The 12533-nt window shown below is 39.0% G+C and overlaps 1 protein-coding gene across 5 annotated transcripts; it reads right to left on the bottom strand.

Annotated features, from left to right (window-relative positions):
* Nucleotides 1-651: 651 nt before the first annotated feature.
* Nucleotides 652-12012, bottom strand: Lrr1 (leucine rich repeat protein 1). 5 transcript variants are annotated; one of them, XM_046461338.2, is made up of 4 exons: nucleotides 11616-11894; nucleotides 8446-8547; nucleotides 5899-6620; nucleotides 652-3299 (listed from the first exon to the last, which is right to left on the bottom strand). In XM_046461338.2, exons 1-4 carry the CDS (start codon nucleotides 11826-11828, stop codon nucleotides 3059-3061), a joined length of 1278 nt encoding a protein of 425 aa, XP_046317294.1. In that variant the 5' UTR covers nucleotides 11829-11894; the 3' UTR covers nucleotides 652-3058. The 5 variants fall into 5 exon arrangements, with proteins under 5 accessions (XP_046317294.1, XP_046317295.1, XP_046317296.1 ...); XM_046461339.2 differs by having other exon boundaries at nucleotides 8446-8544; nucleotides 11616-11893; XM_046461341.2 differs by having other exon boundaries at nucleotides 3141-3299; nucleotides 6186-6620; nucleotides 11616-11982.
* Between the last annotated feature and the right edge of the window lie 521 nt (nucleotides 12013-12533).

Genomic DNA, 12533 nt, shown 5'->3' with positions numbered 1-12533 from the left:
AGGGTGGAGATCACCAGACCTAATGTTTCTGACCCCAGTGTAAATGATGTCATGGAGAAATCCGGTGGTAGTTGATAAGGATTGAAAGGGGGGTCAAAAGCCCAAAAATTTAGTATAAATAGAGCTAATGAACAGGGATTCAGCCAGCTGAAACAAGGATGCATTTGAGCTGGAAAGCCTGATGAGGACCTGACATTCCATCACTTGTCATTGTTTCCTGAGCCTCTGCTTGATCCTCACCATTCTCAAAACCTCCTCTGGACCCTGGTGAGAGCTGAAACTCCTCCCTATGACCCGCCACCCCCACCCCCCAACCTGTTGTCCACTCCACGCCAAGAAAAGCCTGCCTTGGTTCTGGAGCTGATCACCCGGGTCTAAGTGAGTGTGCATCTGCTGGACATAAAGCCTAAGGTTTAAGACCTTTGAAATTAGCATGCAGAGGGAATGTCTGTCATTAGCCTGTCATGATTAAGTGTGTTTTGCAGTGCTTAGAATTAATCTAGAATTGTTTGCTGTGAATTAATCTAGCATTGTTTGCTATGAATTGATTATGTCTATTGCAGTGCCTTAGCACTAAGGATTGTCGTTTTCTTGATTAAGAACCTATAGAATGAAATTGTATTAACTTGAGTGAATAAAGCATTGAAAGGCTCAGAAGCTCATGGACATTCTTTATTTCTCCCCTTGACTGCATGTCGCAATTTTGCCCCCTCGAAACACCCCATCACCACACACACGGACACACACAAGACAAAAAGAACAATAAAAATGTTGCAATAAGAACAATAATAGAGGGAACCTACCTACAAGCCCAAATAATATGTGAATACTAGAAGGTTTTTTTCCAGTAATTTTTCCCCTTTCTTTCAAAAAACAAAACACAGTTATGAGGTTATTGCAATGGTCTAGCGGAAAGTATGATTTGAAGTAGGACAGTGGGAATGAACAGGATAGGAGTTAGTACTGATTCTGTTTCCCAGGATTAAGTCAGTTCCTTTTCCATTCTCTGTCCTAGATCAAATTGTTCTTTAGCTGGTGTACTGCCACCACTTTTTAAATTAAAAACTTACACAAACTTAATAGCAAAAAAACCCCCAATACAGTCAAAAGACAAAAAAATTCTACTAAGTACAGAATGTAATCAGTAAAAATGGCAAACTTCTGCTACCTCACTCAACCCTAAAAGTAAAAAAACTACAAATTAAACAAAGATTATGTGAAGGGCATTCTAAAACTTGTAAAAGCTTTATTCTATTCCTACTTAATGCTTGGTGAATATAATTCCGTATATAGAATAATATATGTAAAAACACCAAAAATGAAGTGCTTAACAACTTAAAACTGAGTATCTCTTATCTAAAATGCTTGGGACCAGAAGAGCTTTGGATTTTGATTTTTTTTCCCCAGGATTTTAAAATATTTGTGTATACAAAATTAGATATTTTGGGGATGGGCCCAAGACTAAACACAATTCATTTGTTTTATACATAAGGAAACATTACATATATATGCTTACACTTTATACACAGCCTGGAGGTAATTTCATACATTATTTTAGCATACTTTCATTTTTATTAGAACATTATAGTTAAACATAGTAGTTGGGTTCATAATACATGGAATTCCATTTCAGTTCACATTCCCCACCTTTGCCCTACTCTTCTCCTTACCCCCATTCTCCTTCCTTTACTCTAATGATCTTCCTTTTGCTCATCTATTCATTTTTTATTGGTTCTTTCTGATAAATGTGAAATTCCTAGTATACATTTATATATGCACATAGCATGATTTTTAAAAATTCACTCCCCATTTCCTCCCCTTTCCCATCACTCCCCTCCCCCTTTCCCTCTCCTTTTTCTATTCTACTGATCTCTGTATGATTTCTGATATTCCCCTCCTCCTTCATTTTGCTCAAGCTTCTACATGACAAGAAAACATTTGACCCTCGATTTCCCGAGGCTGAATAATTTCCGCCCATTTACCAAATGCCATTTCATTCTCCTTTATGGCTAGGTAAAACCATTGTGTATATATATCACAATTTCTTAATCCATTTATCTATTGATGGGCATCTCAATTGATTCCATAATTTGGCTACTGTGAATTGTGCTGCTTTATACAATGGGAGGGGGGGGCTGTATTGCTATAGTATGCTTCTAGTTCTTTTGGAATAATACTAAGGAGTGGGATAGCCAGGTCATATGGTGGTTCCATTTGCAGTTTTTTGAGGAATCTCCATACTGCTTTCCAGAGTGGTTGTACTAGTCTGTAGTCTCATCAACAATGGGGTACCTGCATTTTGACTGCAACCTGTTATGAGGTCAGGTGTGATTTTCCACTTGTGGAATGTCAGTGCTCAAAAACTTTTAGATTTTGGAGCACTCTTGGGATTAGGGACACTTAATATGTGCAAAGTTTAATAATAAGTTTTCACTATTATTTGGAATTAGTCCTCCAAAGTGTATTTTATGTATAATAATACTCCCTTAATTGATATTCAAACAGAAAGGTGACATGAACATTCTTACAATTAGAATGATTGGGATTAGTATCTATTTAACATTAAAACCCAACCGTACAAATCTGGAAACTTTATGGTGAAATCAATACTGCAATAAATGAATAAAAAGTTAACCCCACAATAATATTAAGATCAGTTTTAATGAAATTAAAGTTTTAAGGTCAAGTGACTTGAAATGTTGGCATAACACACATTCTTTTCCCCGAGTAAGTATATATAAAAGGCTTCCCTTGGACCTAGCACGGTGCTACACCCTGTAATCCCAGCAGCTTGGGAGGCTGAGGCAGGGCCATGAGTTAAAAGCTAGCCTTAGCAAACTAGCGAGGCTTTAAGCAACCCTGTCTCTAAATAAAATTTTAAAAAAGGCTGGGGATGTGGCTCAGTGGTTAAGTGCCCTCGGGTTCAATCCCCAGTGGGGGGAAAAATAAATAAATAAAGGCTTCCCTTTTTCCAATTTGGCACTGCAAAATCATAAGTCACAAAGGAATCCCAAGCTTACTTATAACTAAATGAAATTTCTTTTTGTGGCATCACCTATTACTTTAACACATCAGAGGAATTTACATAGCAGGTTAGAGAACAAAAGTAAGAGGTAATAGGTGCTTCTGTACCACCCATATTATCTACTAAGACCACAGTGTGAGCAACAGAGTGGAGATTCATGGTAGTAGTTCCTTGAACGTAACAGTTCAGACAATATCTTCCACAAACACAGGTTTTTGCAGCATCCAAATCTTGGCAAAGATGGTAAGGAATGATATGAGAGCCATATGGAATCCTATTGGAAAAAACAATGTTAAAGACATATTTTATGATAACTAGATTTCAGACTTTTATATTAGAAAGAAATTATTTGTACACTGGATTATAATGATGGAAAAATAAAATTACAATTAAGGGGACTTAGTATATTGTAATTTCCTGAAAAGTGTGGACAAATATACTAATTAACTATGAAAGTATCTTTGAGCATGACCACTTAATAGCACTATCACACACACCTATGTATAATTTACTTATATATGTAAATATAATATATGTGTGTATATATACATATACATATACATCTCTCTCTCTCTCTCTCTCTCAAGGGCCTTGCTAGGCAAGCACTCTACCAGTTAGCTAAATCCCCAGTCCTTTTTATTTTTATTTGGAGACATGATCATGCTGTTGCCCAGCCTCAATTTGCAATTCCTCCTGTCTCAGCCTGAATGTTTGAATGTAGGACCCAGTTTTGTTTTCTTAAATTCCTCAGGCGATTCCAATGTATAGCTAGCTATAATTAAGAATTTCTTGCCAGATGCAGTGGTGCACACCTGTGATCCCAGATACTTGAGAGACTGAGGCAAGAGGATGGCAAGTTTGAGGTAAGCCTGCAAAACCCTGTTTCAAAATTAAAAAAAAAAAAAAAAAGGTTGGGGATATAGCTCAGTGATTAAGCACCCCTGGGTTCAATCCCCAGTATAAAAGAAAAATTCAGATATCTGATTTAATTCATCTACAGAGTGGTGACTGATTATCTGAAGTTTTAAAAGATCCTCAGTGCAAAGTAAAGTTTGAGAACCACTGCTTTGTAATAATAGTTCTTCTTCCTTTTTTTTTTTTTTCCACTATTTTTTAGTTGTTGATGGACCTTTATTTTACTTATTTGTATGTGGTGCTGAGAATCGAACCCAGTGCCTCACACATGCCAGGTAAGTTACCACTGAGCCACAACCCCAGTCAAGAAATAATAGTTCTTAATGATGGAGACGGCAATGGAAGGGTAGTGAAATGGATTTTAGTGGGGTCCGTAAGAATAATAAAGTATGCAAAAATTCTGTTTACTCATTTGTGTATTTTTCTCAATTCTTAACTTTGGTCAATTTTTAAAAGATTCCCTGAACCGTTAATAAGGAGAAATATGATCATCCTACCATTTTATAGGCATTCAAAAATATTTTGGTTATCATCTTAATTTCCACACCTATATGAAAGAAGTATGAGGGTTGGGGCTGTGGTTCAGAGGTAGAGCGTTCGCTGTGGTTCAGATGTAGAGCGTTCGCCTACCATGCGTGAGGCACTGGGTTCGATCCCCAGTACCACATACAAATATGTGTCCACCTATAACTAAAAAATAAACATTAAAAAAAAAAGAAGCATGAGCAAAATGAACAACTGGAGTTTAGAGTCTCATGAAACGAGCTGCAGTTAGTGTTCAAAGTCAAGAGGAAGAGAACCAACAGCTACCGAGTTGTTCTATTATGCCAAATGCTTTGGCATTGCATTTGCTCATTTATTTTCACAACTCTGTAAAGTTAATATTATTATTTCTATTTCACAGATGGGAAAATTTAATCAAGAGGTTTAACTTGCTAAAGTCAAACAAAAGGGTAAAGCCAGGAATCAACCCCAAATCTAACTCTAAAGACTACACACTTTACCATTATGCCAGAATGGAGTTTTCAAATTTAAGGGTGCATCAAAATCACCTGGAGGACTCAATAAAACACAGGCAGATCCTGGTATGTCTGGGGCATAGTCTAAGAACTTGCCTAATTAACAAGTTGGTAGGTGATGCTGCTGCTGCTGCTTCTGCTCAGAGGACCACACTTTGAGTAACAATGACATTCATTCTATTTATGAAGGGCCTACTATGTGCCAGAAGCAGAGCATCCCATGTTTTAGACCCTAAAGAAATAATGGAGAATAAAACAAAATTCAAATGGTATACACCTGTAATTCCAGTGGTTTAACTTGCTAAAGTCAAACAAAAGGGTAAAGCCAGGAATCAAGTGGTTTGGGAGGCTAAGGCAGGAGGATCGCAAGTTCAAGCCAGCCTCAGCAATTTAGTGAGGCCCTACACAACTCGGGGAGACCCTGTCTTTAAATAAAATACAAAAAAGGGCTGGGGATGTGGCTCAGTGGTTAAGTGCTCCTGGGTTCAATCTCTGATACAAAAAAAAAAAAAGAAAGAAAAATTCATGCCCTCACAGATCTTACATGCTTATTAGAAAATCTGACAACAAAGAAACAATATGTTAAAAAAATATAGTGTCAGGTAATAAATATTATGACACCCCCGAAACAACAACAACCAAAAAACCAAGCCATGTAAGGAGGAAGGAAGTGAAGAATACAACTTTTGATAAGGTGGACAGATAAGAACTTTCTGGAATGGTACTTAGGCAGAAAACTCAATGAAGTGAGGGAGAGAGTAGGAGAATTTCCTGAAAACCATTCCAAGCAGAGGTAAGGAACAACAAAAAGGCCATCATAGCAAGGGGTCAGGTTGTACACAGCACTTGAAGCTATGCTAGACTTTGACTATTATTCTGAATGATAAGAATATTAGAATGTTACCAAAGATCCAAATTTAATTATTATGAAAGTCTTACCTATTATATAGTATGGCTCGTGCAGAAGATTCCAATAAACTTAATGGCACTTGCAGTTTTATAACTGGAAAGACCTTTGGCTGTTCAAAAGTATTTCCAAAAAGATCCAAATACTCAAGGGATAGGTTTTTAAATTCACATGGCAAAAATGAAAGCTTATTTCTAGCTGCTGACAAAAAACGAAGGTTTGCTAGCTGTCCTATCTTGAAAGGAAACTGAATCAATTCATTATCATCAAGTTTTAAATCTGTAAGTTCTCGCAGTTGGCAAAACTGCACAGGGAGTACCTTGATTTTGTTTTTGCTGAGATCCAAACTCCGAAGTGACTTTTGGAGTGCAGACTGACACAAGGCCACACTAAATGACTCCAAGTGATTGTCATTCAGGTTAAGTTCTTGAAGGTGCATGAGGTCTCCAATTGTCGCTGGAAGCTTTTTTATGTGGTTGTGACTCAAGTCCAACTTCCTAAGGTTTTTTAAACAAAGCATACGCATGTCAACTCGAACAAGCCCACAATAAGAAACCTGAAGGTGTTCCAGAGAATATGGAAAGTTCTTGCTTAGAGGATAGTCCTTTTTGGAAGTGATAACCATTTTTGTTTTAAATTTTTCAAATTCTGATGTTTTCACTGGTGTGAGTGTGGAAAGTGATGCGTTGATATCACAGCCTTTATGAACCAGTCTCACAGCTGAAAGGAAACTCTTCAAACTGCCAGAATTGGCCTGAATAAATAAAAAAGTTATAAGATCATAAATTCATTTTTAGATAACACATATGCTAGTTCTTCCCATAACAAATCCTGCATTTATATATGAAAGTCACACATTATTTTATTGAAATTGGCTGTACAAAATATTTTTTTTAGTATTTTATTTGGTCTAAATTTCAATTTTAAAAGTTTCTGAAAAAATTTGAGAATTATATTTAGCATAAACAGTCTAAATAAAACTATTCAAAGGGAGAATTGTTAAGAGTATAAAAATGAGATAGGCCATGCTTACGTATGTAATGCAAAATGCTCAGGATGCCATTCACAGATACTAGGAGTTGAACAAAGAGATGGCTCTTCTCAAAAACAACAAAGTAGCATGGCACAGTGGTGCATACCTATAATCTCAGAGGTTCCAGAGGCTGAGGCAGGAGGATCACAAGTTCAAATTTAGTTCAACCATTTAGCGATGCCTTAAGCAACTTAGCGAGAACCTGTCTCTAAATAAAATACAAAAACAGGGCTGGGGATGTGGCTAAGGGTTAGAAAATACAAAAGGTAGAGATCCAGCTGGAGAGAATGAGAAATCACTTATAAAGTGGCATTTGAATTCAATCATCAATAAAAATAGCTAATACTTATAGGATATTTTAGAAGTTTCCTAAAATTTATAAGTGAGGGACAAATGAACTTTGAAAAACTATGTATTCCTATTTTGTGGGAATGTGGGAGTTGTGTAGAATATTGGAAATATAATATAGTATTAGGATACATTGTGAATGAGCTTGGATATCAAGACAAGGAGGGAATGATCAAGCTGTGAGAAATTGCTGAAGAATTTTGAGCAGGAGCCAGGCATGGGGGTGTACATCTGTAATCCCAGCTACTTGGAAGACTGAGGCAGGAGGATCATAAGTTTGAGAAGCCTAAGCAACCTGGCAAGACCTTGTCTCAAAAAACAAAAAGGGCTGGGGCTACAGTTCTGGGTAAAGCGTCTCTGGGTTCAATCTACAGAATCAATCAATCTATGCATCAATCTATCCATTCATCAATCAGTCAGGCTAGGAATGTAGCTCAGTGGCAGAGTGTTTACTTTAGTTTGCAGAGGGCCCTGGGTTTGATCTCTAGCTCTGTGGGGAAAAAAAAAAAAAAGTTGAGTAAGATATTGCTCTTACTCTCTGGGAAGGAGAAAGAAGGGGTGAGAGATGGCAAAGAAAATAGGTTTTAAAACATTTTTAATGGTTTAGTTACTTTAAAAATGATTATAGTAAATAAAACACAAAAGAGATGGTTCTCGTTGCATTTTACCCCCCTTTTAAAATCAAATTTGTTTGGTGGTACTGGGGATTGAACCCAGGGACATGCTTCCACTGAGCTACACCCTCAGCCCTTTTAAATTTTTATTTTTTAATTTTTCAGACAGGGTTGTGATGGCCTCAAACTTGCAATCTTCCTGTCTCAGCTCCCAAGTCATGAGCCACTGGGATTATAGGCATGTGCCACAGTACTCAGCTTAAAATGAAATTTGTAACATGAGGTTTAGGTGGCAAAAATGCAGTCCTGTGCTACTTGCTATTACAGTTCCAATTTAAGAACACTATCTATACTGGGCACAGAGGCAAACCTACTTTTCCTCCTTGTCTTTGGAGCCTCCCTAAGGCAGCCTCTGCTCTCTCCTAAGGCAAAAAATACACACAAGCATATCTGGGAAGCTGCCTCTTCAACATACCTGCAAGAATCCTCCCTTACTTAGCTATGTGAGATATCAGAATGCTGGAATAGCTTTCTTCTTTAAAGAAAACAGAGTCAAGCAACCTAACCTGTTTTCAATACCATACCTTACTTAGACAGATATCAACAGGAGGCTCCTTTAACCGGATAGTAGCTTTCCCTTCATCTGCAAATTTGGTGAAGAACTGCTCAATGTTTTCCTTTAGCTGCTTAAAATCAATGGGGAAAAAAGGACAAAAATAGTATTGTTATTCAATAATTCTTACTACAACTAGAATGTACCAGTTACTTTGCCATGTTTTGATTGGGCTTTTAGTCCTTAAGTCTGGGTGTTTTACAGTTGCCTCCCACTAGGTTATAAAAGAATTCCATGACAGGTGAAATTGAGTCTTTTTTATTTCTGTATTCCCAGAGCTAGAACAGTGACTGACACATAATGAGTACTCAACAAATTTTCACGACTGATGTCACATTTGCTTTAGACTTCAACAACTATTTATTGAGAAGCCACTATGTACCTCATACTATGATACAGGCTGAGACATAGTAGCGAATAAGACTGACATGGCAACTACACTTAGAGTTGACAGTATGATATGACAGTTTTAAAAAGTAATTATAAGCATGACAAATATATCGTGTAGGCTGCTATAATCTTGGCAAGGAAATCTTACATAGTCTATAGGAAGGTGACCTTAAAGGTGAGATTAGAAGTATTTGGGTGATGTTGAGCAACAGATGCAAGGAAAATGGATGGAACAGCATTCCTAGGAGGAAAAAGGTAAAGCCTGAGGAAAAGGAAAGCTTGACAACTATGAGGAACTGAAAGAAGGTAATTCAAGATGGTGGAGAGTTCTGGAGAAAAGGCAGAAGAGTATGGAAGGATAAGAAGAAATCAGACAATGAAAGACTTTGTAATGTATATTAAGAATTTTAGACTTTACCCTAAGAATAATGAAATCCACTGTGGGTTTTTTTTCTTCTTCTTCTTTTGGCAGGCGGGGATGCAGGGGAGTATACAGGATTGAACTCAGAAGTGCTTAACCACTGAGCCACATCTCCAGACCTTTTTTGTATTTTATTTAGAGTCAGGGTCTTGCTAAATTGCTGAGGCTGGCTTTGAACTGGTGATCTTCCTGCCTTAGCTTCCCCAGCTGCTGGAATTACAGGTGTGCACCACCATGCCCAGCCTAATGAAGGCTTTTAAAATAAGAAACATGATCAAATCTCTTATTTTTAAAAATTCCCTTAACTGCAGGGTAAAGCCTGAACTATGAGGAACAAGAGAATGGGACAGAAGAGGGACAATGGAAGAAGGAAGGAGAGCCTTTTAAGAGACTAGCCAGGAAAGTAATAGTTCAGAGCTGGGATGAAAAATGCTTAGGAAGTAGAATTCAAAGGATTCAATGATATAATGGATATAGGGAGGCAAAAACTTTAAGGTTTCTGGATGGTAGTGCTATTTAATGAGTTGTCGAACACTGACAAAGGCAGGTTTAGGGTGACAAGAAAAATTAATTTCTAGATATTCTGAATTGAAAATTTGAAACATATTCAAGTAAGATCTCCAGTAGGTAGTAGATTTGAACTCACAGTTAAGGAAAGAACTAGCTAAGATACAGGTTTAGTCAGATGGATGGTAGCTTGTCACAACGCAGGAAAGTAAAATGTCCCACAGTTAGTACTAATGTCTATTCTTCATGGCCCAGGTCTGGCATTACCTTAATTCATCCAGCCAATGTTTATTGAACACCTACTAGGTTCTGAGTACTATTGTACCATATCTGCCAAACCTTCTCAAGCTCCTGTAATCAGAATTCATCTCTCTTCTTTTTAATAGTCTAGTAATAGCACTTATTATAGCCCATCTTGTATTATAAGTAGTGGCTTCTGTTTCTCCCTATGATTAAGTCAAGTTTCTTATCTCACAGTTTCTAGCATTGCACCCTGCACACAATAAGTCTTCAACTAAAGATTTACAACAAAATTTGGTTAGGATTCTGACCAGCTTGTCTATTAATGCAGCAAAAATTTAAGAAGGGAGAGTACAGGGGCTAGGATTGTGGCTCAGTGGTAGTGTGTTTGGCACGAATGGGGCATTGGATTCAATTCTCAGCACCACATACAAACAAATAAATTAAATAAAAGTCTATTGACAACTTAAAAAAAAGTACATTATGAGTTTTTTAAAGAGACAATACCTACACTGGGCATGAAAAAGGTCAGTTTTGGGGAACTTAATCGTGGAGAAAAAGAGAGGCCCAATTCTAGTTACAAGTTTCCTTCTGACATTTAATGGTTCTCTGAACTATAACATGTTGAGTAATTTCTAAATTCTTTCAATTTTTCAAAAAAAAAAATTGCATGAAGTGATTCCATCAAAATTTAGACTTTCAGCTACTTACAGCAAACATTAGGTGGTTATGATAGTAACACTATTTTTCCTCAACTAAGTATTCACTGTGGAATATAATATGTAAGGAAAAATAATCCTAGAAATTGTATAATACCCAAAGTTAGAAGCAAGGTGGATGATGAATTGTTTGCTTGGTTTTATTTGTAATAGCTATGAAAATATTCTGTTTTCACAAAATAATATAGTGCCTGGTAATAGAAGAAACGGAATTTTTATAAAGAAATCTATATTTGAAAGTTTTGAAACTTCAACTTCTAACAGCTTCTAGAGTTTGTCACAGCTCTACAGAAAAGATCTGGGCCTAAGAAATCAGGTCAAACATTAAAAAAGAGGGAACGGGGACATTATAACCAATAACTTACATAAAAATATGAAAATGCAACCCAAAGCACTACTGTACAGTTTTACTATTGTACTAATTGGGCCTACGGACTTTGGATGCTATTCATTATCTCTTAAAGGCGGCTGTTTAAAAAGAAGTTGGGAAAAACACAATTTACCATATAAAAGTGCAGTTACTTCACTGTTCCCTCAAATTAGCTGCTTCACTTGCAGTTGTTTCACGCAGTGACATTTTAGAGGATTTAAAAGGGCGGGGTTGCTTTCTACTACTGAATAACGACGACGTAAATTCAGCCACAGAAATGGGCAAGAAAAACAACGAAAAGGTGCATTCTCAGAAGTTTTCGGGCGGGTAAGTAGCCCCACAAGACTGTAGGCCTGGGTGGTGGTGGGACAAAGGGGCCGGGCCGAGCTCCCCAAAGCGGAAGCGGGTTCCGGAACCGCCGATGCGGCGGTTGATTTGAGACTCAGCGCGCGCCTGACTCCCCTGGCATGCCTGCCCGCTCCATCTGCACTCACTTCATAGCGGGTCCCGCGCTTGTCCTTCATGGTAGAGATTAGTAGGCAGGCGGGGCGCGGGCTGCCAGGCTCTCCCCTCGCGCGGGGCCGCAGCTGACTCCCGGGCGTCTGCTGACAAAGGCTCAGTATAGCTCGGACACCCTTGCCTCGGTTCCTGAGCCCCAAGGCCGGCAAGTGCCGGCTGATCACCTCCACCTCGCAGTGCAGCTTCATCTCGCCCTGGCGGCGGCATCAATCAAGTCACTCCGCTTTAAAACTTCCTCCTTCCCGCCACGCCGCGCCCGCCGGGGTCCTAGAGCAGGAAGGCTGCCCGCGGATCCGCCTGTCGTTGGATGAGCCGACAGCACTGGGTTTAAGCGTCCAGCGCTAGCCGCGTCCACTCTCTTTGTCCAGCAGAGCCCTTCCTGTGGTCGCCGGTCAGGGGAGCGCCGTCATCGGCCTTCTCAGGACCTGGCTCTCGCCTTTCGAAACCGGCGGCAGGCGAGGGCGCAACGTCCTCTCTCACGAGAGGTGCAGTTGGCTGCCGTGGCTGTTATTGTTTGGTACCGATTCCTACAGTCTCCACGGTTGACCGCTGAGTTTCCCAAAGCTAGGCAGGCATCCCTCTGTTTATGGGGAAATTACGAGCTGCCCCAGAAGCCAGAGAAGGCGCGGCATTTCCTGGGGAGGACGGGCTGGCGTTTTGGTGGCCCACTTTAGTTAGAATCCGACACCTGTCAATTCAGAGCGAAGCTTTAAATGACAGTATTTGACTTGGCAATTCCGGTTAAACAAATCTTGCTTTGCCACGGAGGGTGGGTTGAATGCAGTGATTGACTTGGCTGCATCCGAGACTAGGAAAGATCGTCCAGACCCCAGGTTCCCTTCCCACTCCTTATTCCTTTATTGAGCCCCTGGAAGGGCGCGGACTGAGATGTG

This window comes from Marmota monax, unplaced genomic scaffold (assembly GCF_021218885.2).
Source record: "Marmota monax isolate L192 unplaced genomic scaffold, Marmota_monax_Labrador192_F-V1.1 WCK01_AAM20220418_F8-fsc00001, whole genome shotgun sequence".
In the NCBI taxonomy this organism is placed as follows: Eukaryota; Metazoa; Chordata; class Mammalia; order Rodentia; family Sciuridae; genus Marmota; species Marmota monax.
The sequence above is the reverse complement of the archived record's forward strand: the minus strand, read 5'-3'. Positions and strand labels throughout refer to the sequence as shown.